General features: G+C 46.3%; 1 protein-coding gene across 1 annotated transcript in view; it reads right to left on the bottom strand.

Annotated features, from left to right (window-relative positions):
- Positions 1–22,772, bottom strand: part of MORC2 (MORC family CW-type zinc finger 2) — a 30,781-nt gene extending 8,009 nt beyond the window's left edge. The window contains exons 1-14 of the mRNA XM_009079280.1: positions 22,726–22,772; positions 21,849–21,883; positions 20,545–20,613; positions 15,397–15,487; positions 13,758–13,866; positions 12,345–12,504; positions 12,152–12,263; positions 11,462–11,587; positions 8,528–8,607; positions 4,222–4,304; positions 3,301–3,386; positions 1,585–1,725; positions 379–533; positions 122–250 (exon numbers count right to left, since the gene is read on the bottom strand). Of these exons, the coding sequence (XP_009077528.1) occupies positions 122–250; positions 379–533; positions 1,585–1,725; positions 3,301–3,386; positions 4,222–4,304; positions 8,528–8,607; positions 11,462–11,587; positions 12,152–12,263; positions 12,345–12,504; positions 13,758–13,866; positions 15,397–15,487; positions 20,545–20,584 (1,312 nt within the window). The 5' untranslated portion in view covers positions 20,585–20,613; positions 21,849–21,883; positions 22,726–22,772. The remainder of the gene's footprint in view (positions 1–121; positions 251–378; positions 534–1,584; positions 1,726–3,300; positions 3,387–4,221; positions 4,305–8,527; positions 8,608–11,461; positions 11,588–12,151; positions 12,264–12,344; positions 12,505–13,757; positions 13,867–15,396; positions 15,488–20,544; positions 20,614–21,848; positions 21,884–22,725) is intronic.
- Positions 22,773–25,725: the final 2,953 nt, after the last annotated feature.

Raw genomic sequence — 25,725 nt, 5'->3', positions numbered from 1 at the left:
GCAGTGGAGACAGGGGATACTGATAGTGAAGCCCACCCCAAATCTACCCATTTAGCTGCTCCCCAGCTGTAGCCAGGAGTGCCCCCACTCCCCCAGGGAAGAGCAGACGTGTCGGACGCACCGCACTGAATCGTGGTGGGGATCTCCATGGCTCTGCGGCGCTTGTAGCGCAGTTCACTAGATGGAGGCTGGTTCCAGTTTGCTGATAAGTAACCAAATTCATCCCAGAACTTGACAATACCTCTCTGGGCTGGAAAACAAACCAGATCCTGCTTAGTATGGAGCCATTACCACGAAAACCACTACCTGCACTCTCAGCTGTCCTCCAGCCACCCAAGTCTCCCCTTCCAGCTCCTGGTAATGGTGAAGCTTCATTACCTATAGCAACATCCTTCCAGTACTGAGCCAAATGATCTCCCATGGCCTTCAGCAACTGTCGATACTCCTTGGCATCAGCGAAGTCTTGTTTATTATGGGTCGGCTCCAGAACCAAATAGGGCACATCCACCACGCCTACCACTCCTCCACATGCCCTGGAAGAGGGGGACACAGTCACAAACACTAAACCACCAGGTTTGCATCCTGAGCAAAAAGTAAGGCGGGCTCAAATATTTGTATTTGCTGTCTACCTATTTTCCCTGTCCCTAGAATGAAGCACTATTGCTACCAGCACTCATCAGCCCCAAGTGCCAGCATTGAGAACGAGCACTTCATACTGCTGCAGGGATGACCAACATCAACATGAGCTGCAGTGTGTACTCACAGCTCAGAAACCAAGTGTGACCTGGGCTGCATCCAAAGGAGTGTGGGCAGCAGGTCAAAGGGGATTCTCCCCCTTTACTCTGCTCTTGTCAGACCCCACCTGGAGTCCTGCACACAGCCCTGCTGGCCCAAACAGCAGAGGGACACGAAAGTGTTGGAGCAAGGCCAGAGGAGGTCACAAGGCTGCTCAGAGCACTGGAGCACCTTCCCTATGAGGACAGGCTGAGAGAGTTGGGGCTGTTCAGCCTGGAGAAGAGAAGGTTGTGTGGAACCTCAGAGCAACCTGCCAGGAGCTGAAGGGGCTCCAGGGAAGCTGCATAGGGACTGTTGGGTAGGAACTGCAGGGATGGAACAAGGAGGAATGGGGAGAAATTGCAAGAGGGAAATTTACATTAGATATCAGGAATAGGTTTCCTTGTCAGGATGGTGAGACACTGGCACAGGTTGCCCAGGGAGGCTGTGGCTGCCCCAAGCCTGGCAGTGTTCACAGCCAGGTTGGCTGAAGCCTTGAGCAACCTGTTCTGGTGGGAGGTGTCCCTGCCCAGGGCAGGGGGTTGGGGCTGGATGATCTCTCAGCTCTATCCCAACCCCTTAACATACTATGATACTATGAAAATCTGTGTAGAGAACTCTCTATTGAAAAACCAGGGAAATACTGGGCAGCATTAAATAAGTCTATTTGTCAGAATGCAAACCAAAGGCTGAAAACACGAACCAATCTCACGCTCGTGAAGAATGCTTAATGCAGGGCAAGGTTATTACACAGCCTAAGTTAGGTGTAGGCTTAAGCAAAAAAGTTGCAGAAAAACCTGCAGGACTCACATGCCGCCCTCCAGCTGTGGGCCCACCTTCTCATACATCTTGATCAGCCGACTGCAGTTGTAAATGAACATCCCGTCCAGCTCTCGCTGCTCAATGTTCACCCCAAAGATAAAATTCAGCTCTTTGGGTTCCTTCAGTGCCCTGGAAGGCAATGAAACAGAGCCTCAGATGCTGAAAATAAATCAGGTTGTTTGCTGGTGTTAGAGAGAGGGTACGGAAATCCATCAGCCTTGAGGACTGATCTTGTAATCTGCTGTTTCTAAAAAGCATGAAGCATTGAATGGGCATCAAACTGAACATGAACAAAATACAAAAGCTCTGCAGTACAGACACCAGGTTCTGGTACAGAGGTAGAGCCTTACATTTCAAGGAACAGCAAAATTCAAGGAACTGCAAAATAGGAAGGACATCTCATTTTTATCAGAGAAGATGGGAAGTCAAGTTATCACCCAAACCATGGAAAATTAAATGGTGGGTCACAAGCCAGGGATTTCATTACTAGGAATTTAGTACCTGTCCTATCAGCTGGATTTATAACCTGACCTTACACAGGCTTTGGGAACCAGAAAGCACTTCTTTCAGTGATGTACCCAGCACCAGAGAAAGAGCAGAAAACTGTCCTAGGTCATCCTCTGTAATTCAGAAGTTTTGTGAGAGGCTACAGGAATTGGTCTGTACACAAGGTTTCCCACTATACACACTTTCAGGAATTTCCTCTGTTTTCTGGGTGAAGTACAAGGTGGTGGAAAAGCCTGTCCCTGCTCAGCAGTGATGAATGCAGGGACACGGGGAAAGACATGTGCCTGCCCAGAGCTTTGTTTGCTGTTCAGCTTTTTAACAGGAAAACTATTTTGCCCATGGGCAGGAAGGGCAGAAAACTGTTCACAGAATTTTCCTTTGCACACTCATGACACCAAACCCAAGAATTAAAAGACAAACTGTACATGGAAAAGTATGTGGAAGCTGAAGAGAACAGCTTCTCCCACGAGTTCATGCATCCTTCAGATCCCAGCTCTAACCACTTTTAAATTAAATCTGAATTTATTAATATCTTTATAGCATCTTAGGATGCATCAGATCTATCTCTGGCAACAGGTCTGGGATAGTTCTGACCCAGGCAGCCATGTAAACTATCATGCAAACAGCCAGGTGGGAATGGAGACGTGCTCTATCCAAATCTCCAACCTCCTCAGGCTCAGCATTTAAGAGCATTTGTTTCTGGTTACCACTTCATTTGAGAAATGCAAAAGCAATGTATATAAAGAGTAAAATATCCCTGTGAGTACATCAAAAGCCAAAGTTAATTGCAACCAGAACTAAGCTAGAAGAATGTTTTGGGATTTCACAGCACACTCAGCACATGTTTAGAAAACAACTCCTAAAGCTGTTTCACTGTAACTTGCAAACATTCATTCACCAGCCTGAATCTTACCTGCAGGTGAGAAGGCAAAAGAGTGAAAAGCTGATGTGAAAAGCAGCTAAACATCTACACAGAAAACATCCTGACCCACAGATATCTTTCAGCTGGTAAAAGGGAAACAGCAGAGGCAACCAGAACAGTGACCTGACCACTTGGATTAACAGCTCAGGCATGTGGAAGGCCCATGGGTATTTAAGCTCTGGACTGAACTGCTCCTCCACCACACACACACAAAGCAGGAAAGACATCTGAGCACCTGGAACGAACAGCCAGAGTCTAGAAGCCCCTGCACTCACCTCTGCTTTGCATCCTTCATCCTTTTCTTGACATCGGCCTCGCTTCGCATGGCGATGGCCAAGTTCTGGACCTGACGCAGTGTCACCTGCAAACAGGCATTGCACAGTCAAACTGCTGCTGGGAAATTCAAGAAATTCACTCAATCTATGATCTCTCCCTGCCCCCAAGAAGATCTGAGAAATTACTGAAATGTAAAGGATTCATAACTGGTGGAGGGTGACAACCAGTGCGACTCCATGTGTAGGGCAGCACTTATGGTGAGTTGTTTAAGCAGCTACACAGTGGCTTGGAAGAAAATGTCTAAGTGTAACTAAAGGTTTAGTTACAGGGAAACACAGACACTTGGATACTACTGTTTCCATCAGATGCCAGTATGCCCAGTGATTTTAAGCTGGTGCGATCACTGACCCCCCTGATGTCCCTGCAGCCCTCCTCCCACCCCACAGCACCAATGCTCAGCCTTGCTCCCCTCAAAGTCACAGTCCCACTGGGAGCAAGCAAAGAGCCCCTCTCCAAATGCCCCTGTCCAAATGCCTCAGAGCTAGCTGCACAGGCAGGGGAGAACAGCAAAAGAGCCCCCAGTTCTACTCCTGTTTCAACACCTCCCATTCCCCCAGTCTCTCCTGCAGAGGCTGACAGCAAACAGCATCAGAGGGCTGGTGTATATCACCAGCCTCTATCCCAGCCAGGATACACTGGGGCTGTGGGCAGGGGAATGCCAGCATGCTTCCCACTTGGGCTGGACACCACATGCAGATGGTGAAGCACATCCAATGGTGAGGAGACTACGGAGCTGCCGCTGGCAGGAAACTGCTGACTGGAGCTACCAAACCTACACACGGGGGCTGCCATGGGGGGGGCTGCTCCACTGCCAGTGACTGCTCTGAACCATCTCTCGTGCCCAAAAGCAGAAGGCTCACCCTGGACTCCCGCGTGAGATCCCCTCCGAGGCGCAGCTCGAGCGCACGGGCTTTGCTCTCGGCCTCACGAGCCTTCTCCTCCGCTGAAACACAGGGACAAGGGTGATGTCAGCCACGCAGCACACACAGACATCGTCAGGCATTCACCCCAGGAGAGTCCAGAGAGCCTTTGCTGCACTGGCGTGTACAGAGGCACAAAGGGAACACAAAGAGGTACAAAAATCAAACTTTACATAAGAGGGCCCCACTGACATGGTGTCTTCAACCTGCTCAGAGGTCACAGTCAGCACTGGTGTGTTAGCAGGGCTAAACTCTGCAAGAGGGTGTTTAAAGGAAAGATCCATGAGAAAGTCACAAGGAACTGGGAAGAGTAAGGATGCCAGTGGCTCAGCCTGCTCTGCCTGGCACTGTGATTCACAGAAAGACTCTCACTAAAACAGGACAAGAGAAGGCTCTGAGAAGACCTCAGAGCCCCTTCCAGTGCCTGAAGGGGTTCCAAGAAAGCTGGAGAGGGGCTTGGGACAAGGGCCTGGAGTGACAGGACAAGGGGGAATGGCTTTAAGATGAAAGAAGGTAGATTTAAATCAGACTAGGAAGAAATTCCTCCCTGTGAGGGTGGTGAGGCACTGGCACAGGTTGCCCACAGAAGCTGTGGCTGCCATATCCCTGGGAGTGTCCAAGGTTGAATGGGGCTTGAAGCAACATGGGCTAGTGGAAGGTGTCCCTGCCCATGGCAGGGGGTGGGACTGGATGAGCTTTAAGGTCCTTCTAACCCAAACCAGTCTGTGATTCTATGATATGGAAATACAATATGCATGCTGAGGGATGGTGTGGCTCACACCAAGGTGAACAGTGGGCCATAGGAAGGGGGCAGCAGCATGGTTACAGCACACCCAAAGCCATCTCCCTCCCTGCTCTCCTCACAGGGAGCCAATCTGTAGCTGTGAGACACTCAAAACAAGGAAACACACAGTGGAGGAGTGACCTTGCCTAAGATTTATGGAAGATGAGGTAAGCAGGGAGATGACAGGATAGCAAATGGCTCCTCGAGATTGCCAACATCTCTCAGAAAAGCAGCACTCAGTTGCCAGCCAGAAGGAACCCAGAGGCTGTAACCAGTCAGCTCACTTTGACCACTACAATAAAAATCCCCTTTTCCTTTCCATGCAGTGTCCCATTGGAGTTTTGTTTCACTCATTCCCACAGCAGCATGCTCTGGGGTTCACAGCTGCTCACCAAGCAGGTCCCAGCAGGACTGTGTGACTGTGAGACACAGCCTGGCTAAACTGGACCCACAGGAGTCTGGAGGCTGCTTGAAGCACTTGATCCACTTCAATCAGAGCTTGTAGGGAAGGAGCTGTCGGGCTAAAATTATCCGTGGCTAGTGGAAAGAACACAACAGTGACCCAGAAGGGCATAGGTCAAACCTGCTCCACTAAGGCAGTGACAACTGAGATGGCCGACAGGGAACGATTTAGTTACAGGGCTGAGGCCCCAGTGGGCAAAGATGCATGTCCTATGCAGGACACACAGCAGCTGGAACCTGCATCCACACCCTCCCAGGGGACAACAGGCACAGTGCACCCATGGCAAGGTTACCAACCACATCTGTTTTCCACGTGTTCATATCCCATGTTTCAGCATAGTTTCCAAGAGGATCTGCTCCACGATCTTGCCTGGCACAGAGGTGAGACTGACTGGTCTGGTTCCCTGGGTCTTTTGCTTTTCCCTTTTTAAGAACAGAGGTTATATTTCCCTTTTTCCATTCCACAGGAATTTCACCTGACTCCCAGGACTTTTCAAAAATTATGGATAGGGGCTTAGCAACTTCACCTGCAGCTCCATCAGGGCCCACAGATGAATCTCATCAGGTCCCGAGGATTTGTGCACATTCTGAGCAACTTCACCTGCAGCTCCATCAGGACCTGTGGATGAATCTCATCAGGTCCCATGGACTTGTGCACATTCAGGTTCCATAGATGGTCACGAACCTGACCCTCTCCTTCAGTGGCCCAGGGTCTCCATTCTCCCAGTCCCTGCATTTGCCCTTCCCAACGTGGGCAGTGTGGCTAGAGCACTTGCCATTGAAGACTGAGGCACAGAAGTCATTGAGAACCTCGGCTCTCCAGGTCTCCCATTTCCTTCTTTTGTTTGCAATATATCTATAGAAGCCCTTCCTGTTATCCTTAATATCCCTTGCCAGATTCAATTCTATCAGGGCCTTGGCTTCCCTAAGCTTGTCCCTAGCTTCCCGCGCAATTTCCCTGTATTCCTCCAGGCCACCTGTCCTTGTTTCCACCCTGCATTTTCCCTTCCCAACGTGGGCAGTGTGGCTAGAGCACTTCCCATTGAAGACTGAGGCACAGAAGTCATTGAGAACCTCGGCTCTCCAGGTCTCCCATTTCCTTCTTTTGTTTGCAATATATCTATAGAAGCCCTTCCTGTTATCCTTAATATCCCTTGCCAGATTCAATTCTATCAGGGCCTTGGCTTCCCTAAGCTTGTCCCTAGCTTCCCGCGCAATTTCCCTGTATTCCTCCAGGCCACCTGTCCTTGTTTCCACCTCCTGCTATTTTTGGTAATCATAAGTTTTGATTCAACAAGCTCATAAGCTACTTCCAACGACTCAGCAATCCTTCAGTCTGATGGATTCCAACACATCCCTGGCAGGCAGCCCTGGCACGCTGGAACTGCTGCTGGCTCAGCTGAGACCCACCATTTCTCACGATGCACCCCTGGGTTTGAAAGAGCAAACTGCAAATCATTCCAGGGTGAGGATCCCTCCAGAGAATGGAGGGAATCTGCAGGAGGAAATGGGTGCTGGAGACAACGAGAAATTGATCTTTTCTACCAACAGCAGAACAAGAGAGCTTGGTTGTTACAGATTAAATCCATTTTCCTACAAGCAAAGCAATGAGATGTGTGACACCGAGGCTGAGCGTAATGCTACAAGCACGTTCTAGTCCTGGAGGCTCCATGTGAGTCCGAGGTCAGCTGGGACTTTCCACCACCATGTCCAAAGCCCTTTGCCCAGCACCCTTTCCCCCAGAGGCACCAGGCTGGTTTAGTGACACTGTCACTGCCAGAGGCACTGGGCTGCTTTGGTGATGGAAATGAGTGATGTTTCCATGCCAATGGGACCTGTTGCCAGCACTGGGACACTGATGGCAGTGTCCTCCAGTGTCACACACTAAAACTCCACTTTTAAACATCATGAAAGCCTCATGGACTGCTGCAGGGAAGAGGTCTGTCTAAATCCTGATCTTTGCATCTCCTTGAAAGGAAATGTGAGTGTGTGCTGAACACCTGCCTTGGCTATAGGGCTCAATCTAAAACTAAACTCATCTATGAAGATTGAGGCACACAATAAAATTTGCCTAAACCTCATCTTTTCAAGTCTCTCTTGCCAGGTTGTACTTCCTAATGCAGGAACAGGGAGTAGAGTCATTCACACCATTTCACTCTGCTGCTTTGCCAGGGGCAGGGTCACAGTCGTGCTGCCCTCCATGAGGCTGCACAGGCTGAACATGGCACTGTCCCTCGTGGATCTGACCTGCAGCCACACACAGACGTGCCTAAAGCAGATCTGACACAGGGACAGAGGACACATACCTCTGATTGATTTATGGAGGTGATTTATGAAACCTGTCAGAAGATACAGGTCATGTATAGGTCACTTAGCACTTCCAAGATTCTTCCTTCACACTGCAACATTTCCCCATCAGGGGTGAAGGAGGGACACTGCTTTGTGTGTTAAATTTCTGCAGATTTAATGCACTTGTATGCTGTATTTACATGCTTATATGATTTCTATATGCTGACTATCCCGATAATGGCAAACTGGGCTTTCCCTGAGGACTACAGGACTTAACAGGAAAGGAAGATTAGATGAACAAAAGGTAAGTCTGGAGGGGTTAAAAACAAACCAACAGACTCGTTTGTCTTTTGTACACCCAGAGCAACCTTTTTACATCAAGTGACAGAATAGAAGTCTACTTTTTGAGCTGCTTCAACAGGGAAGGGGCAGAAGGAGAACAGAACTAAAAGCTCATGATATGCTAAAGGTGAGAGCAGAGCTGTAGGGTGACAGGGCTCAGCCAGGCTGTGGCTGGAGTGAGGGCAGACAGCTGGGAGTCTAAGGGTTATCCTATATGTCTGTTCCCCAGAGGAACTGGTCTCAGAGAACACTATGGAAATGTTCCGTTGCATGGAAATAAGTCCAGATCACCTGTAGTCGCTGTAATAACTCAGTTTCTGAGCAATCCCAGGTCACACTCAGCAAAGCACAAACACCCTGAGCACTCACCTATCCTTGCCATGTGCTCTGCTTTCTTCACCTCCTGCTCTGCACGGGTCTTGAAACGGTTTGAAGTATATTTGTACATCCTATGATGATCAAAATTTATCAATTAGCAAACTCAGCAGTTAGGCCAAGCCACGATTTCATCACTGTATCAGAACAAGGTCTCCACATGCTACTCTACTGCTCCCAATAGATTTGACAAATGGAGGAGGTTTATGTATCAGGAACTGGATGTTTTTGCATGAAACTAGGCAAAATCTTTTTAAGTCAGAGCTGTTTTAGTAGTAGCTACAACCACAATAGCCTCTCTTCTTCTGCATTAGCCAATGGGGGAAAAATATTCTTGGAGGAAATCTCAAGATTTAGAGAAATAAGTAGAAATAAGAAGAGTGAATATATATGGAAAGCTTCTCAAACCCCTCCCATTGCAACTGAATATCCTTTCCTTTTTCCTGAGAACAGCTATCCACAGGTGCATCTCACACAGGGTTAGCTCAAAGCAGAGCAACAATCTGACTAGAGCTTCAAGTTTCAGGACATTTCTGTGTGCTCCACATCTGACTCACTGCTCATGAGTGTGTGTCACCTCTGAGCAGAGGCATGTAATGAGAGGAGATGACAGCAAGAAGGATGAGCAGAGCCTGTAAAAACTCAGATCACCTTAAGACGCAAGGTTTTCAATGTATCTGGAGGAAAATCCCATTCCAAATTACTGTTTATGGAAAAAAACCCCACCTTTCCAGCACTGAGCTAATGGAAAAGACACTAGAAATGCTGTTTTTACAGAGAGGCAGAAGAACATAGGGATGTAAGGCTCAATTTGAACCACATTTAGATCTCAAAGAGAATCAAGGTTCCCCCAAAGTGGCAGATAAACTGTTGGGATTGATTGTAGAGACACTTGTGGAGATGAAAAGTTCCGTTTAGGTTTGTTTACATGGGTAAGCACACATGGATGTTGGTACTGAGGTCAGAAATAGTCTCACCAACAGGAATCCCTTGTGGCCAACTCTAGAAAATTCACACCACAAGCACAGTACCCTGAAATACATTTTGCTAAACTCATTTTCTGTTATTCATACGGATTTCCTCACTGGGAAATGTGTGGTTGTGTGGGGACCTCACAGTCTACCACTAGAGACTACCACTTCCAGAAATCACCCAGTTGGGTGAAATCACTGTGTCAGGAGCTGCAGAGTCAGGATTTTGGTGGCACCATCTCTAACCTACATAAGGTCGATGAAAACTACCTGGGGCTGAGCGAGAGCACAGTCTGGAAGCCAAGCTGCTTTCAGCATGTTGGCATAATCACATTACCTCATCCACATCCACCTGACTTTCCTCAGGCAAAACGGGAAAAAAAAAGAGAGAAGCTGAAAGGGTGAAGCTGAATTATCCCCCCACACCCAGCTCAAGTGGCAGGGCAGCACCTGAGGGGACCACGGGGACAGCACCCCATTGCAGCAGAGAGCACTGTGAGCAACTGTGGTGTGTCCCAGATGGGCATCATGAGCCATCCCCAGCTTCAAGAGGCTCATTCCAACTGCCTCGGAGTGTCCTCGTCAAGGAACACTCTTGCACATGGCCTGGCTGCTTCTCCCTGCACAGCCCACACAGCTAAACAAGCCCCAACAGATACTGAGGAAGGGAAGGGATGGAAGCAATCCTTCAGGAGACATAGGCCATTCCCAGGGAAGCTGGGACTGTGGTAACACACCTGCAAATGCTGGAGAAGGACTGGCACAAAACCAGCCTGTCCCTGCCACCAGGATGTTACCAGCTCCAGAAAGGTGAGGAGAAGCCTCTCCCACAGAAACATGGATGACAAACAGAAAACAAGTGCCCTGCTCAGAAGACACACCGTTATTCCTGAAAAACAGCACAGTGGCTGCAAAAACACACTCAGTGTGGATCCACAGTGGATTTCCATTCTTCGTTTGCTAACACCAACACCAGAACCTGCAGACAAGCCACTGTAAAGGCTTTTCCTTCAGAGATGAAGGCAAATTGACAGCCCCACTGCAGGAGAGAGCCCTGCCTCAAGGTAAAGAGTCCTTCAGGATGTCCCACATGAGCACACCAGCTACTTGGGCTGTAAGGCAGCAGCACCTCCACCACGTGTTCCCCATCCCTTTGCTGGACCAGGAAGGGCCAACACCTACCTGGCCTAGGCTACTGGGCCAAAAGCACAGCCATGCTAAAGAGCTGAGCATCACTGCTGCATCAGCTGACCCCAGAGGAGAACTGCTCTAAAGGGAAAGCCAAGGCATAAGCAACCCTTTTTCAGCAGGTTCAGGGAGAAAAAAAGTCAAACCCCCATACCTATGGCTGTAAAAGCAGAGTAACTACTCTCAGAATGGAGTTTTCCCTTGGGAAAGAGCCACTCAGGGCATATTGAGCTCTGCTCAGGTAAAAGACTGAGTTTCCACAGCCTGACCCTGAGAGCTGTGCTGGCTCTCAGAACCCACAGTTCTATTCAAACCTAGATGAGCTACATATAAAAGCAACTTTTAAAAAGCTGCTTTTTTATAAAAGCAACTTTTGAAAAAGCACGAAAGTGCTCAGTCTAGTTTCCTTTCAGTAATAATCCTAATAATCCTAACATCCACCATATGTATTTCCTTGTCCTGCTCAAAACCAGTTACCCAACAGTTTTGTGTGGATATAGCACTTTGAACAACCAGGATCTTCATTTCTTTGTTTGCTCTGAAAGGGAGCCAAATTGCACCAATGACTCATGCAATTTTCAAAGGCATTAGATTTTCCACTATGCACCTCTTTTTCCATGATGTCACCACCACATGCCATTCTCTTATGGGCTGTTTCTGTGGCTTTAACCTGGAATTATGCAGGATACACCTGGAAAGCAAAACATTAAACCTTTTCTGTGACTCCAAAAGGTTCCACAGGTCTGCAAATTTTGGGCCCAACACTTACCTTGGCTTGTAGAGGCAGCATGAGAGTCGTTTGGTTTGTACTTTGTGTCCATTGATGAAGATCCTCATCCTGGGATCAATATAAAGGACAGCAGCATAGGCACGGAAGGAGCGGCGCTCCGGCTTGCTGCAAGAGAGACATCTGCTTCAGAACATAGTTTCATAGTATGTTAAGGGACCTTAGAGTTCCCTGGGCAGGGACACCTCCCACCAGAACAGGTTGCTCAAGGCTTCAGCCAACCTGGCCTTGAACACTGCCAGGGCTGGGGCAGCCACAGCCTCCCTGGGCAACCTGTGCCAGTGTCTCACTACCCTCACAGGGAAAACTTCTGCCTGAGATCTCATCTCAATCTCCCTCTTGCAATTTCTCCCCATTGCTCCTTGTCCTATCCCTGCAGTTCCTAACCAAGAGTCCCTCTGCAGCTTCCCTGGGACCCCTTCAGCTCCTGGCAGGTTGCTCTGAGGTCCCCACACAACCAGCAGCCAACACAGGCATTCACCCCAAACACAACCACAGTGCCTGTGGACTGACACATGCATGAACCCCAAACTGCTAAAGAACAAACTACAGATCTTCTAACTTCTCTAGTCCACTACAGAGAGAAAAAATTTAAAAAAAACCCATGCAGAGAGTATATAGCCAAAACCTACACCAAATCTGATCAAGGCCTGTAACACCGGTCACACTTACGTTCCCTCTGGGGATGTTTCTGCCATCTGAATGTCTTGAGGGTCTGAAGAAACATCCAGCTCTGGTTGTCCATTATCCATTAGTTTGAGGTTAAAGATGATCACCAGGGTGCCTGAGCAAGTAACAAGTTGATCAGGTGCATCTCAGCCAAACCCCAAATACCTCACCCATGACCTGCACCATTCACACGTACCTTTCTCACCACTTATCTTACTGAACTGCTCCATCACTTCCCGTTGTGATTTGAAAGGAGAATACTTGTAAATGAGATCTGTCTCAATAGCAAACTTCTCTATGTTGTCTGTCACAGGCTCACAGCTCCGTGCGCTCCAGGTGGGCAGGGGAACGATGACCTGCAAATCCCATGGTACCCAGAGTGACTATGGCTCTCTCCCTCCAGTCAGCCCCTCCTGCAGGTCTCAGACCATGACTTACCCCTCCCAACAGCCCCCTAAGTCACCACAAGGGTCCTTCCCAGCTTTGCAGTGGTTTGCACATCTGCCATACTCGAGGACCTTCTTTGCCATATTCTGAGTTGCCTTCCTACCACACCAGTCTGAGAATGAACCACTCCTGAGTCAACCATATGTTGCCAGCTACTCACACACTCAATGGCTTTTTTCCCCCTCCCCTTGCAACAACTTTCATAATACTAAAAATCCACTCAAACTTTCCTTCTTAAAAAATCTAAACCTCTGGCTTAACTTCTCTCTTGAACTCAGACATCCTTCACTAATTTTTATCCTGACCTCACTCTTTAATATTTTTATAGGATTCTACCAAGGTTATTGGTGGTTTCTGTCATTTAGAGCAAAAACACAGATAGAATTATAAACTGCAGCTGCACATCAAGGACACAAATCCCATCCTTGAACTGAGGTCAAGCAAAAATTTCTGGCTCCAGAGCTGCTGTGGGAACTATCTCACTGATCCCAACCTGCTTCAGCCATGGGATGACAGCCAGCACACACTGCCCCTCCCCAGCTTCTCTGCACAGCTCCCTTCACTCCCTCCCTCCCTCTCTCACCACAGAAGATGCTTCCTGAGACACCATCCCAGTGCAAATTTTAAACCTTTCATTACTGGCCTTGCCTGGAGCAGCAATGCTTGAGTTATCTATTAAGATAGACAAGTTTTCCATAGGTAGAACCACACTGACTTTTTACTAAAATACTAAATGAAAATAACCAAAAGAAGAGATGTGCCTGGAGTTTATGACATGTGGGTAAAAACTTCAACCACACCTTTACTTCCCTACAGAAAAACAAATCAGAGCAACACATTTAAATACATCTCAAACTCAAATTCTGTGGGAAAAGGAAAATGCAAGAAGTCTGGGCATGTCCTGAACTCAGCATAAGCACCTTTAAGTGCCTGAAACAAGCCCTTCAGACTTGCTGTAGTTTAGAGAGACTTTCCAAAAAGAATTAAAACAAAAAGGAAAAAAAACTTAGGTGACTTTGCAGAAGTCCTACAAGTGTATCACCATACACTGATCTCACCAGAGTGGCAACTAGCCCTGACACAGAGCCTTCTGTAAGAGCTGGGCAAGCTCAGACAAGGCAGCTATCACTGCATTAGTTCATTACAACAAGCACATGCAAACCTCATCAATGCCTTCTTCCTCATGGAATGTCCGTGACAAGAGGAGGCAAGTCATGGTGTTGTCTTTCTTCGTGAACAGGATAAAATCCTTCCCAATCCTCATGGAGCCCCTGCAGACAGAGATCAGGCTGCATGTCACACCTGGTGCACCACACTGGCCAGGACACAGACCATGTTACTGAGCTTTCTTCCCACTCTATTCAGTTATGAGATGCCAAAACCAGGTTAGGCAGAAGGGCTGAAACAGCAACTACCATTTCTCTCTGCATCTCAGTTCTTTCAGAAGGCATCTCACAATGGTTCAAAACTTTTAACACCAGTCACAATTAGAAGCTGCAGAAGGACAGAGCAATGTTCCAGGCTCACACCATGTAGAAAGCTTCAATAAAACCAAAATCTAAACAAGATGACTAAGGTGAGATGTAACAACAACCTTCAAATCTCAGCAAAAATGTCAGTGGGAAAGCGATGACACCCCTCATTTCACTGTACCTGGAATGAACAGCAGCAGGTTGGAGATACACAATTCATTTCCTAACGTCTGACTAAAGCCTCAGACATTACAGCTAAGGCAGCTTAGCAGCTTGTTGTCACAAAAAGGGACAGTCCCATCTTCCTCCCCACTCTCCTATCCCAAATAGTGTCTTTACATCTTCTCTGTTATCCTGTTACCCAAGTCATCCAAAAACAACCTCGATGGAGAACAATTAACACTGCATGGGAAGAAGGATCAGTGTCCAGTCAGCTCAGCTCTCCGCAGACTGGCTGAAGGACACCACAGCAACAGCACAGTGACAGTACAGCCCATCTTTCACATGCTGGGGCTTCAGGCAGCATTTCTCAGCTGTAATACAGTACAACTCTTGCTCAAGGTTAAGAAAGGACAGATATCTGTCCTGGAAGTGCACAGGCAGGATCTAGGATCTGTACTGCACTGCAGCTGGATCAATAGTGTCTCAAGATCCCCTAAGTCCATGGTTTTCCCCCCCCAGATTATAGAGTTCCACCCATTTCCCAGTAGGGTGTATATAATGAAGCCACAAATCAGAACAGTCAGAGTGAGCCATAAAGGCCTCTAACTTTTCCAAAGACACAGCAAACACCTTCCTCTTTCCTAGCAAATCCCCTCCAGGCAGTAAGATTTCCTTCCCACCTCTGTTCCTCTGCACTTAATCCCACTCCTCCTCTCATTCCTTCTACCATTCCCCCCTCCCTGCATTTGTTTGGTTTAAGAACAAAACCAAAAGGTTTAAGTCCATCTGCCTTGCAGCAGACAACTTTCCCACTGAGAAGCTACAGCACTGTTTTGCTCTAATTTTACTACCTGGATGCCACAAGGCAGATTATGGTTTTGTTTCCAGCTCTTCCATTATTTTCCCCCAGCTCTGACCTGTGTGCTCTGACTCATGCAAACACAGAGCCAAAACACTGCCATCAGCTGTGCACAGCCCTCTCAGCCACTAGAGAGCCACAGCAGACGTTTTCAGAGCTCCTGCCTCCCAAACCAGGGGATGTTTGGAGTTCATCCGCTTTTTTTTTTTCTGGACAAAAAAAAGATAGAAACCTCCAAGCAAAAAGAACATTGACCAGCTGGACTGTGATCTCCCCAACCTAAGCAGGCTGGCTTTTGTTATACCTACGATTTCAAGCCGTTTCCATACTGCCCAATTTGAGTGGACTCTGCTGATTTCTTGGCTGATTTACCAAACTGGATAACACTGGCAGCTTCATCTGCAACAAAAGATAGGGAACACAAAAAAGCTTATTTTAATGTATAAACATACACACACACACACACATCCTTTAGATAAGCTCCTTTAGCACTGGAAACAGCACTATAAGCATGCTCAGAAGTTGAAGTTCCATCTTGAAGCTGTACCACAGAGCCCTATGAGGTACACACTGCTTGAGGGCACTGACACTACCAGAACCTTTGTACAAGTGCCACAATGCTGATAAAAAGAGTTTTCAGCCTAGCCCAGTGCCCCATCTAAACTGCACAAAGACACTTCTTTTTGCCAAAAAAAAAATCCACAAAAATATTCTGTTGTGTCCACCACAGCTATCAACACTCATAGACCAAACCCCTGGCACATGTGGCTCTGCTGCACCCTGTGTCCTGCTGACACCACACACTGGCACTGGAGCATAAGTCAGGACTATGAAAAAGGTCAGGAATCCAGGATAAACATTACTATTTCTTCACGGTGTTGAACTGAACACTCTGGTTAATTAAAGCTCTGGTAAGACACAAGCTAACTTTGGCAGCAGATTGCTGGAGCCCTGGCAGCAGGACAGCTGGGGGAAAGGCAGCACAAGCAGATTTCTTTAGTAGAAGACTAAGAGGACAGAGGATGGGCTTTACAGCTGAGTCTTTCATTTTCAGTTCCAGCCTTTCTATTGTCCATGGGTAAAGCCTTTTAACATCATCTGTAGGACAGAGCAATTCCTTTCCCTTTCCCCAAGAGACAGCAATCATTTCACCAGAGTTTACTGGGAGAAGTGAGGTCCAGCTCCAGAAACAAAGAACACCAAGTACCTAAACAGGAAGGCTAACAACAATACAACCCTCAAATGTACACACAAGCTGTGAGGGAGCAGGGGACATCGCTCACCCCACCAGGACAGGCTGGATTTCAGTACACAGGAGACTCACCCAGGCCCACCAGCACTGACAGACAGTTTTACAGCAAGATATTCAGTGCTAACACCATAGGTCTGACATGGAGTGACTGAGGGGGTATCAGAATACCATTTGTGGCTGAAATGACATTCAAATTTAAAGCCACAAATACAGGAGAACAACTGTGCAAACCCCACACTGCCTTAACTCCAGCTGTTTCTAACAGAGCACCATAGCTATTCCAAAACCAACTTTGGACTGGGTGAAGGTACCTCTGCCTTCCCTTTGGCCTACTGGAGCATTTTCTAGCCAAAGAAAATGTTGGAGTACCTTGTACTTGAGATCTGGGAAAGGATGTCAATGATGATGGTATTATTATTGCTCTAATTATTATAACTATTACTGTGTGACCTTTAAAGCCTGGTCAGGAAAGGGGATATCTCAACTTTGGCTATTGGAACCCTTTTGCTGTACAAACATTTTAGCAACAACTATTTTTAAGAAAACTTTAAGCCTAAAGGGTAAAGAGTAATTATCCAAAGCATTTCCTCTCTCAGAAAAGGTGACCAGATGGTTTATCACTCAATGCTGCATGTCCCAAACCATCCTATTAATACTCTTCTTTCAGGGCAGAGGGATGAATGTGAAGCTGAGCAGAGGGGACTGTGAGGGAGCATCTCTCTGCTCCAAGCTGACTGTCTTTAAGAGAGATTTAATCTTTATATTCTCCCAAGAATAAAGGTACAAATGATTTTTTTCCCAGCTCTTTTGAATTAAGACTCTAGAGGAGTTTCACTTAAGGCTATTTTAGTCACACTGTTTTTGTTATGTTGTGTCTCAGAGTTACTGGATTTAAAAAAGCCAATCTCCCTGGCAAGAAAAGCCAGGGGGAGGTGTGTGATCTATGCCAAACAGAGGAGAGAAAAAAAAAACTGAAGAAATTCACTCAAGACAGCAGACTGATCTTCAGAGCCCAAAAAAAGCAATCAAGGACATATGAAACATTAGACACCTGTGGATGGAACTGTTCCTGAAGTCAGACCTGGCTCTGACCCTTGAGGAGAGTCCTCTCATATCTCAAAGTTCTTTGGCTGAGAAGACAGTAAGGAAGGTCCCAATCTGAGCAGAGAAAATTATCCTTCCTGCCTTCTCCACAAACTCATCTGCTATATTCACACTGTGATGGACTTGACAGCATCCTGACAAGTTATCCCACAGCCAAAGCATCTAATTTACTACCTGAGGAAAATCAGCCTAAAGCAAAGTTGAATTTTCCTTGGGACAGAGGAATGAGGGAGAAGCTCTGATGTCCTTTGTCACTGTAACAAACACAAGACTCTGGGGCAATGGCTGAACACAGCCATAGACTGACAAATCACTTTATGTTCCTGCAATTTATTGCAAAAATCTGTTAACATGAGAGGAAATGCCAGTGTTAAAGATTTAACCTTAAATTAGGTTAAAGAATCATTTTCTCCTGAGAAATGTGTAGACCACTCTCCCAAAAGTGGTCCCCATGTATCACTGCCCACACATAGAAGCATGTGCACACACTCCATAATAAATGCTGGAATGCTACTTAGATTTAAATAGAACTCCTCAGTGTTGTGAGCCTTGGATAAATGGGATTTTAAAAATACAAGATCTAATAAAGTAACCAAGATACTAGTACTTAATTAACTGCTTCCAGTAAAACAAAAGCTGGTTTGAGCTTCCAAACTTCAAAAACAGAGTTTAAAAGAGCTCTATTTACTTCAATCCCTTCAAAAAGCAATGGAAAAAGTTCTCTTAAATAGTATTACAGGCAAGGCAGGTGACTGGGATAAGTCAGCAGAGATTTGCCAAAGGCAAGTCACACCTGACTGATCTGGTCACCTTCTATATGGCAGCACTTTCTATCCACATGGAGAGAGCAGTGAGTGTTGTTTGCCTGCACTTCAGCAAAGTGCTGGACAGAGTTTCCAACTGCCTGCTCCTGGGCAGACTGGGAAGACACAGACCAGATGGGTGATATGAAGATGAGTAGGGAACTGGCTCAGGGTTGTGCTCAGAGGTGATCATCAATGGTTTCCACTCCAGCTGCCAGCCTGTCACAAGTGGAGTCCCCCAGGATTGATGCTGTGCCCCACAGTGTTCAACATCACCACGTGGGATCTGGGTGATGGGATCAAAGGAATAGTGCTGTGAAATACCACTACAACCCACAGCATCTGCCAATCTCCTTTACTGAGTATCTCAGGCTACCAGTCAGGATAAAACCCTTCAACATTTAGCTGAAAGATCACTCAAAGGAAGCAACTTAATACATAGCCAAGACTTTAATCCCACTTTGTCCCAAAACCAGCAATATGGGAGCATCAAAGCTGTAAAAGCTGCCTGAGACACTGTGGTGTTAAACCAGACATCTGCCACCTTCCACTCTTCACCCAGAGACAAACATATAGTTTTCAAGACAGGCAGTAAAGATTGCATTTCCTCTCCCTGATCCAAAGACTTGTGAAAAGGCCACAGTTCAGTCTCTGAGTTTGATTTATGGATGGGGTTTTATTGCTTCCTTTGGTTCCACTGGTGGCAGAAAAGTGCTCTCAGCAGAACTGAGTCCTGCATCCTTAATTGTTTTCTAGAGAATACACAGAAGGTACCTTGAGTTCAAAACAAATTCCTGCATGGAGGTCACAAATCTGTGTATCAAAGATGTCAATGTATTTTTATGAACACTAATAAATGGAATGAAATGCTTCATATCTGCACTGGTTTGGGCTGGGATAGAGTTCAGTCTCTCCATACTAGCTTACATGGGGCTATGTTTTGAATTTGTGCTGTGTTTTTGTCAGTGCTGAGCAGAGTTTACACAGCATCAAGGCCTTTTCTGCTCTTCACGTTGCCCCACCAGCAAACAGGCTGGGGGTGCACAAGGAGTTGGAAGGGGACAAGGATGGGATGGCTGACCCCAACTGACCTAAGGGATATTCCAGACCGTATTAATATGGATTAGAAGAGACTTTAAACACCATCTCATTCCACCAGCCCTGCTATGGGCAGGAACACTTTTCACTAGACCAGGTTGCTCCAAGCCCCATCCAAGCTGGCATCATGCACAGCAGACAGAGCTGGGGAAGCACATTCAGTGTGATGCCATTCACTTTCCCAAGCCACTGTTACACGTGATGGTCCCTGCCCTCCTGGGGATGGCTGAACACCTCCTGCCCATAGGAAGTGGGGAATGAATTCCTTGGGTTTTTTAGCTTGTGTGTGGCTTTTGCTTTCCCTATTTAACTGTCTTTATCTCAACCCGTGAGTTTCCTCATGAGTTTCCTCCTTCCGATTCTCCTCACCACATCCTGCTGGAGGAGGAGCAAGTGGCTGTGTAGGGCTGAGCTAACAGCTGGAGTCAAACCACAACAAGATCACAAGAGGAACTTAAAGTACTGAGGGATCAAAACAAAAATGTTTGTCGATGTTTATTTACACTTCGCCTTCTCCAAACCCTCCCAATTTCACCCAACTCTTCTGCCCCACAGAGAGCTCCTCACAGGAGGATTTACCAGTCCTCAAGACTGAAAGGTGATGGTGTGGGTTGACAGCTCTGCTCACTGATGCAAAAGCAAAGCAGGAAAGCTTTTTTCCTGCTAGATACAACATGGATTTATATCAGTCCTTACAACGAGGCAGAAGTACATTTGTTACATTCTTCTCATTTTTCTAAGACTTTATATTGCCCAGTATTGACCTCAGTCACAATGCCAATGATGAAACCATGCCAATGTGCTTTCAAAGCTGAGCCTGCAATTTCTGCCATGAGATAAACTGACCACCTGGCAGCCTCTGACAGGGAAAAGACTTATCCCCATCAAAGCTTGTGCTTGTTCCCCTTCTGGCTACACTATTCTCCCTCCAGCTTCAAGGCCAACTTCAGTGTGCTGGAAACTACAGGCCAGGTCAACCCAACACTATAATGCAACAAAACTTTCTTTTGACCAGAAGCTTTCTGCAACTGAAGCTTTCTGCAAGTGAAGAGGTGACTAGTTCAATACAAAGTATAGTGCAAAGGAATCAGTGCAAAGGCAAGAACACAAATACAGGCACAGAACATGCCCCATTCAACAGCTTAAGCTGTAACCTGAAACCACAACTTGAAACTGTAAGTTTAACTCCTATCACTTACTTGAATCCATTCCTGTTCCATCATCCAAAAAACAGAGCATGAATCCACCTCGTAGGTCCTTCCGTGGCTCTGCAAGAGAAGAGTTAGTCACTGCAGCTATTCACTGCTCCCACGAGCAAAATCTCCATAGAATGGGATGGGTGTTGTTAACAGCAGAAGTAACGTAACAAACAGGGCTTTTACATCCCCAATATGGCTAAGCTGTAAAAAAAAAAGAGCATCAGGTCTTTGTTACTGAATGACTAAGACCTTCTCCTGCACTTTGTACTGCACGTGAGGATGTGCTACAGGAGGGTATTGTATCAGCAGGATTTTTAAGCATCCAGTACAAACAGCAACTCACTTTGCCCAACCTCAGGTGAAGGCTGACCTAAGTGCCTCCCCCAGGTATTTGTAAAGGTGCTCCCTTTTGAAAAACAACAGGCACTGGAGCACAGGAGAAATGGTAGAATAATAGAATTATTTGGGTTGGAAAAGACCCCTAAGATCATTGAGTCCCACCATAAACCTAACACTGCCAAGTCCACTAAACTATGTCCCTAAGTACCCCATCTACGCATCTTTTAAATATCACAGAGTCACAGACTATTCAGAGCTGGAAGGGAATCACAAGGATCATCGGTCCAATTCCTGGCCCTGCATAGGACATCCCAACTATCTCATCATGTACCTGAGAGCATTGTCCAAACACTCCTTGAGCTCTGTCAGCCTTGGGGCTGTGACCACTGCCCTGGGGAACTGTTCCAGTGCCCAAAACAGCCTCTGGGGGAAGAATCTTTGCCTAGTATCTAACATATGTAGACATGATTAGGTATTAAATATGGGTAGATGGTAACTCCACCATGCCCTGGACAGCCTGTGCCAGTGCCTGACCACCCCATCAGTGAAGAAATTTTCCCTAATATCCAACCTAAACCTGCCTTGGTGCAACTTGAGATGTTTGCTCTCATCCTGTCCCTTGTTCCCTGGGAGCAGAGCCTGATCCCACCTGGCGGCACCTCCTGGCATGGAGTTAGAGAGAGCAGAAGGTTCCCCTGAGCCTCCTTTTTTCTCCAGGCTGAGCCCCCACAGCTCCCTCAGCTGCTCTTTGTGCTCCATACCCTTCCCCAGCTCCATTCTCTTCCCTGGACACTCTCGAGCCCCTCAATGTCCTTCTTGTCATGACGGGCCCAAAACTGTCCCCAGGATTGGGCGTAAACACCCTCACTCTTATTGTATCAGGGACAACACACATTTACAGCCTACATCCAAGTTAACTACTGACTTAACTGCTGGCATGCAAGGAGTCAGCAGGAGTGACTTACCAGTATAAATGTCTATTCTCGTGGCATCTGCATCTCTACAAAGCAATAAATACCCAATTGTTATTCAAATATCAAGCACAAATGAAGCTAAAATCCAAGCACACGCAATCATTTCCCAAATAACTGTCTGCACAGATCAAAGTGCACAGAGGCCTCACAGTCAGCACCAACAGACAGGTTAAAACACATATTGTCCTACTTTTTGTCTACTTAAAGCTAAACTCCAGCACAAGCCACTGCTGGCACACAAGCAGAACAGGAGGCAGGGACTATCACTGGCTTTTTAACAAAAGCATACTGGGAGCAGGGGATCTGAGCTCCCTCCTGCACAAAACACCTACAGTTTTTCTGTCAAGCTGCCTACGGAAGGTTTGGTAACTCCACGTAAAGCTCCATCCCAATACATTCAAGGTTGTTAAAGGAAACTATCACTGCAAGGCCACAGAAGTGAGGCCCTTCACACACAGCATCCTCGTCCATATTTGGAAGCACAGCACACACAGCACTACTGCACTTCTCAAACCAATTTCTAATCTGTTGTTCGTGTTATCTTTATTTCACCAATTTCTTTACACAAAAAGGCAGACTGAATTTTTTCCTTAAATCCATCTTGTGTCTTCCATCAATTTCCTTTCCAATCTGAGTCATTCTAGGATTCATTCAAAAGTATCTGGCCAGCAATAGATTTTTTCAGGGGGCATATGTAGCAGTATAAGAGGAACAAGTGAAATATTCATACTGAACTACAGCAATACCTTCTAATTTCTGTTTTTCATAATGTCTACTAGAAGTGAAAATTGTTCAAGGTCAACTAACAGATAGGTGAATTTGATCTTAACCAAAGGTACCTTGGGATTAGGCAGTCTCAGGTACGTACCTGGCATTATCTACAAGTTCAGCAAGGGCACCAAACAAGAACTCATGGGTAGTTCTGCAAGGAAACAGAATCAGCAGGATTACAGCAACTCTTAAAAAGAAAGGCCTTTAAATAAATAAGAATCTCAACCACATTTTGAACAAATCCAATCAAATGTCTATGGGCTGGCTGACAGTAAACTAGAAATGAGGGATTTACTGACTGCCAGAGATGACCAAGCAGCAGTCAGGCTGCCTCAACCTGCAGCTCACTGTGGTCTAAAACTCATCACAGGTACACAGGCACAGCAGAGAACGTGACTGACCCAATGAACCAGCCCATGATCCAGTCAACACCTCGTGGAAACTCCTATTCACCACACTGACAGGTCTCTTCACAGCAACTAAACACTGCCTGTATGTCAGCATGGACAGGTAAGGATTATCTATGGTTTGGGTCAGAAGGGACCTCAAAGATCATCTTGTTCCACCCCTCACTATGGGCAGGGACACCTTCCACTAGACCAAGTTGCTCCAAGTCCCATTCAACCTGGCCTGGAACACTTCCCAGGATGGGGCAGCCACAGCTGCTCTGGACAAGATATGGATAACATTATGCACAAGGTCAGTCTCCCACATGCACATAGTTTCTTTGCAGAAGTTATTTCTGGCAGGAAAAGGCTTCCAAATCCAAGGATACTTCCAGCAGATGCAACTGCTGCTAATCCAGAGAAAGAGTCTTCTGACACCACTGTACCACAGCATACCACAACACCTTCCAAAGTCAACACTAAAATGATTGACCCAGGTGTCACTTCTGCATGATCTCAAAGCCACATTTAATTTCTAGCCTCTTAACTGCCATCTCTTACAACCACCACCAGTTTGGAAGCCATTAGTTATGTGCCTCAACAGTGAAGGAACATACATGGCAAGAAAACCTTAAGGAGCTAGTAAAAATCACTACAATACAGTGACTGCCAACATAAACACCCTATCTCCATTGAATGCCCAAACTGGTGACCTGCCTTCAAAATCTGATCATTATTTCAAACACAGGTGAGCCACATCAACCACAATATTAACAGTGGTGAGACCTGGAGGAACAGTTGCTGGGATTTGTGGCTCCTCTAGGATGCTCAATGAAGAGACCAAGTCCTCAAAGACTGGTTTTATCAATGTGTTTCAGTTTGCATGAAACCCTCACATACAACCTGTTCTCACCCCTACACCAAAAGGCCAACAGGTGACCAAACAGAAATATTGGTCTGCTATACGTTTTATATATTTATTCCTATTTTATTCCTATTTCAGCTTTCCAAGAACACACAGGTACTTCCCACACAAAAAGTATAGAGCTGTCCACACTAATAACCACAAAAGGAGCTTTCATATCCATCTTCACTCTTGTGACAGCGAATTCAGTGCAGCTTCAGTCTGAGGTAAACCACATCAGCCTTCAAAGCTATCACCGGAACCATGGGAATGATGATTTCTATCTCTGCAAGCTCCCACTTGCCCATGCAGAGACAAGACAGATGTGAGTGGTGTTTGAAAGACCATCTTCCCAATGAGAAAGCTTCCATAGAAACACGGTCCTAGTGTTGCTTCCTCTCAGCAGGATTTCCTGCTCTCCTGGTTTCAGCAGGGATAGAGCTAATTTTCTTCTCAGTAGCTGATACAGTGGTGTGTTTTGGATTTAGCTCGAGAATAATGCTGATAACACACTGATGCTTTTGGTGCCAAGCTGTGTTTATCCTAAGTCAAGGTCTTTTCAATGTCACAGGCTCTGCCAGTGAGGAAAAGCACAAGAAGCACAGGGGGAGCATGACCAGAACAGGTGACCTGAACCAGCCAGAGGGATATTTCATACTACAGAACATATACAAACCAGGGAGAGTTGACCAGGAGGGGCTGATCACTGCTGGGAGACAGGCAGGGCATGGGTCAGCGGGTGCTGAGCAACTGTACCGGGCATCACTTGACCTTCCTGGGGTTTATTCCTCTCTCTCTTTTTCCCATTAGTACCATATCTTACTTTATTTCCATTTTTGCACTATTCTTATCTCAACCCTGGGGTTTTACATTTTTCTGACTGGCCTCCCTATCCCACTGCAGGGCTGAGTGAGCAGCTGCATGGGATCATCAGATTTCAAGCACTCTCTTGAGTTTACAAGTGTCTATTCAGCTCCACAAATCAACATCCCAAAAGTTTATTTAAGAAGTCACCCATGTCAGGGAAAAAACATAAGCAAATGGAGACTTCAGCACCAGTAACTGCTTCATTAGCAGCTTTTACTCCCCAATTTAAAGAAAGCTTTGGAATAAGGAAAAGATGGAAATAAGATACAAATAAGGACTTCCAAAGAAAGATGCTGGAACAAAACAGCTGACAGCACAGCTGTCAATGATGAGAAGCAGGAGAAAACATCTCCACATACCCTGACACTGTACTCAACTCCAGCTTCTCCCAGAACTGAAACTTCCACAAGGAACTGAAATCCACTCCAGCTATTTATCACTACCAAAAATGAATACACACTATAAAAATCTTCTATTCAGACTATGAATGTCAATACACTAATCTTGTCAGTATCTAACTAAAGTCCCATGAAGTGCTTTGGCCTGATTCAATCAACTCATCTTTAACAAACTCTATGTCCTTGCCTTACAAGAGTCAAAAGTGCCTGAAATAGTTCAGGCCCATTGTGCTCAGCTAGTGACAATTTATCTCACCTCCCAAAAATGTTTGGGATTATTTTACTTGCAACACAAATTTAAACAAACATGAGGCCAGCTGTTGACAAAATGAAGTCACAGCTTGCACATAACCTGGAAACACGTGAGTACGAGTTAGATGGGCATCATCAGAGGCAACAGGAACCTGCATCAGTCAGAGCACTCGAAATACAACTATTACTGGGCATACAACAGAGGAAATGACACATGGAAGGAAGGGAAATGTTATCAAAATCCACAGTCTCAGCAACAGCTAATCTTGGCACACACAGACTGGCTTGGA

Source organism: Acanthisitta chloris, unplaced genomic scaffold (genome assembly GCF_000695815.1).
Source record: "Acanthisitta chloris isolate BGI_N310 unplaced genomic scaffold, ASM69581v1 scaffold9377, whole genome shotgun sequence".
Taxonomy (NCBI): domain Eukaryota; kingdom Metazoa; phylum Chordata; class Aves; order Passeriformes; family Acanthisittidae; genus Acanthisitta; species Acanthisitta chloris.
This window is presented reverse-complemented; position numbering and strand designations above follow the sequence as displayed.